Source organism: Cynara cardunculus, assembly GCF_001531365.2.
Source record: "Cynara cardunculus var. scolymus isolate 2C chromosome LG 1, CcrdV1, whole genome shotgun sequence".
Lineage (NCBI taxonomy): Eukaryota > Viridiplantae > Streptophyta > Magnoliopsida > Asterales > Asteraceae > Cynara > Cynara cardunculus.
This window is the reverse complement of record NC_037528.1, coordinates 557,957-561,589: the sequence shown is the minus strand read 5'-3', so window position 1 is coordinate 561,589 and position 3,633 is coordinate 557,957. Positions and strand designations below refer to the sequence as shown.

Sequence of the window (3,633 nt, the reverse complement as noted above, 5' to 3'; positions counted from 1 at the left end):
ATGGCTACACATTTCATTCATTCTTCCATACTAACCCTATTTCTGTCTTCCTTCTTCACCTTTTCTATGGCTTTCACACCTCAAGACAATTTCCTTATTAACTGCGGTTCAAACACAAACGCCATGGTCGCCGGCAGAGAGTTCGTCGGGGATTCGATCAAACCCGGCTCCGGTTTTCTATCTTCTGGCAAATCAATCACTCTCGCAATCCCAAATCCGAATCGGAATTCGTCGGAGCTTTACGCCACTGCGAGGGTTTTCAACAGTGTGTCGAGTTATGGATTTAACATCAATGAAACTGGAACCCATTTGGTACGTTTCCACTTTTCTCCCCTCGATTCTCAGAATTATAAGCTGAGCAGTTCGAATTTCAGTGTTTCTGCAAATGGGTTTTTGATTTTGAACAACTTTCGTGCTGAATTCACTGTTGTTAAGGAGTTCATACTCATGGTAGATAAGATTCGTCTCGAAATAACATTTGATCCTCTTGGGAAATCTGGGTTTGCGTTTGTGAACGCAATCGAAGTGTTCTCTGCTCCAAATGATCTTATTGTTGATGGTGGAGCTAAATCGGTTGGTGTTGATGGAATTCAAGAATTCAAGAATCTTGCTTCACAGATTCTAGAAACTGTTCATAGAATCAACGTAGGAGGTTCGAGATTAACACCATTTAACGATACCCTTTGGAGAACTTGGATCCCTGATGAAGAATTTTTATCTATAAAATCATCTGCAAAAATCGCAACCACCACTCAATCCCCAAATTATCAAAAGGGTGGTGCTACGAAAGAAGTTGCTCCATATAATGTTTATATGACTGCCCAAGAGATGAACAGAGATAATGTGACTCTAAATTCGTTTTTCAATCTAACATGGGGTTTTCCGATTGATTCAGGAAATGGTGTTCGATATTTTGTTCGATTACATTTTTGCGATATCGTTAGTTTTTCGCTAAATCAGTTGTACTTTAATGTGTACATCAATGGGTTCTTGGCTTACAAAGATCTTGATCTTTCTGTGCTTTCGTTTCATGTTCTTGCATCGCCTTTCTATGCCGATTTTGTTGTTGATTCCGATAGTTCCGGGGTTCTGCAAATCAGTGTTGGCCCTTCTGATCTGAGTACTAGTTTGAAAAAGAATGCGATATTGAATGGTGTCGAAATCATGAAGATAGTGAATCCTGTTGGTCGGAAATCTTGGCCGAAAAAGAAGAACATTTGGGTTTTGATCTGTTTGATCTTAGGAAGCTTGATTGTTGTTAGTTGTGCTGTGTTAGCAATCTTGATTCTTTTCAGGAAGAAGACTAGAAGAAAGACGAGAAGAGCGGAAAGCAACGGTTGGACACCGTTACGTGTTTATGGAGGGAGTTCACATAGTAAACTTTCCGAAGGAACACATAATGTCGGAAAATTGAAGATCCCGTTCGTTGATTTACAATCTGGAACGAATAATTTCGACAAAGATCTGATAATTGGTTCAGGAGGATTTGGTATGGTCTACAAAGCCGTTCTTCGCGACAACTTTAAAGTTGCGGTCAAACGAGGTGTCCCTGGTTCTCGACAAGGGCTCCCGGAATTCCATACCGAAATTACTATTTTGTCCAAGATCCGACACCGACATCTTGTTTCTTTGGTCGGTTTTTGTGAAGAACAGTCGGAAATGATCCTTGTATATGAGTATATGGAAAAAGGACCTTTGAAGAATCATTTATACGGATCGAATTTACCGCCATTATCGTGGAAGCAACGACTTGAAATATGTGTTGGGGCTGCACGCGGGCTTCACTATCTTCATACCGGCTCGGCCCAAGGTATAATTCACCGGGACGTTAAGTCGACCAATATATTGCTTGATGAAACTTATCTCGCCAAGGTGGCGGATTTCGGGCTATCACGGTCGGGTCCGTGTTTGAGTGAGACCCATGTGAGCACTGGCGTGAAGGGTAGTTTCGGGTATTTAGATCCTGAATACTTTCGAAGACAACAACTTACTGATAAATCGGATGTTTATTCTTTTGGGGTCGTTCTTTTTGAAGTGCTATGTGCTCGGCCTGCTGTCGACCCATTGCTGGGCCGGGAGGAGGTCAACTTAGGCGAGTGGGCGGTTCAGTGGCAGAGGAAGGGGTTGCTTAAGAAGATCATAGATCCACGGATCGCTGACCAAATAAAACCGGAGTCGTTGAAAACATATGGGGACACGGCCGAGAAATGTTTGGCGGATTATGGTGTCGATAGACCAACTATGGGTGATGTATTGTGGAACTTGGAATATGCACTTCAGCTTCAAGAGACGGAAACCGTGGGTGCAACCAGCAGCAACCACACTGGTGCACCGGAGATTGCAGCCGGTGGTGGGTCTAGCAACGTTGATGGTTCGGTTTCGGGCATTAGAACGAGCCAAGTTTTTTCTCAGTTGATGACCAATGATGGTCGGTAACCGATGGTCCATTTGTTTGGGTCATTTGAAGTGTGTTCGTTTAGTGGTAACCGATAGTCCATAAATTTTACAGGGATGTATGCATTCTGATGAAAGTTTCTGGTTATGATGAAAGGCTTTCATTTTTTATTTTTTTATTAACCTGGATGTCCAACTCGCTGTACGAGCGGACTAATCCTAGGGCGACCACCTGCTTTGCAGATAGCCCGGAGAAGGGAATTTTATTCCTCTTTGGATTTGAACCTGGGACCTCCTTGTACTTTTGACATTTGGAGCCAAACTCAAACCAATCAGACAACACCCTTGTGGTCGAAAGCCTTTCATTTTAAGCTGAAGTCTAATGAAAAATGATTGTTTGATAACCAATCTTTTGCGTCTGTTTTGACCATTTAGAGCATCTCCGCTCGATATTTTTATACTTTTTTTATCAACCTAGATATACAACCCGTTATGCTAGCCGACCAATCTCAAGGTAACATCCTGTTTTGTGGGTAGTCCGGAGTCACCACGTTTGAATCTTCTAGGAGATTTTTATTTCTCTTTTGATTAAACTTGGGACTTTTAGGCATTTTTAACCTTTGAAATCTAAGTTCAAACTAATCAGACACCACTTTTATGGTTTATTTATTTTTTAATATCACTTATAAATAACTTAAATAAAATTACACGATTCCATTAAATTGAACTGCAACCAAATGGTTTTTGGTGTATTAACTAACTAAGAAGGTTTAGAGTAAAAAACCCAAATCAGTTTACCGTTCTCAAATGCTATGTCTTTACACATAACGATGTTGGTCTCCCTCGTCATTACTCATCGCCTCATTGTTGTCTGTTCTCCATACTGTCCATCAATATTATTGGTCCCTGCAATCAATCCTCCTGCTCAACAATAGGTTTTTTGGATCAAAAGAGCATAGATTACCAAATTTTATTAGTTTGATGATTTATCTATTTAAAAGAAGTTTAAATATTTAATTATTTAAAATAAAAAGGTTTTTATCTAATTAAACTAGAATGGTACTAGCACAATGTAGCGAGATAAATCTCGATTTTAATGTTTAGTTTTTATTCTTTATCTATATCGATATGATACGATTTTATGTGGTTTTGAGAAACCGATAATGTTTTTATTTTTGAATTAATATAAATTTGAAAATAGCATAAAATTTTGAAAAAAAAATAAGTCGATATTAGTAT

At 39.6% G+C, this 3,633-nt stretch overlaps 1 protein-coding gene across 1 annotated transcript; it reads left to right on the top strand.

Moving 5' to 3' along the window:
- On the top strand, positions 1-2,550 carry LOC112519836 (probable receptor-like protein kinase At5g24010). The gene has a single exon (XM_025128139.1). The coding sequence runs from the start codon at positions 1-3 to the stop codon at positions 2,434-2,436; it is 2,436 nt and encodes an 811-aa protein (XP_024983907.1). The 3' UTR covers positions 2,437-2,550.
- The last annotated feature ends 1,083 nt before the right edge of the window (positions 2,551-3,633 follow it).

Coding starts and splice junctions, on each gene's coding strand:
- LOC112519836 (XM_025128139.1), top strand. CDS start 1: ATGGCTACACATTTCATTCATTCTTCCATACTAACCCTATTTCTGTCT.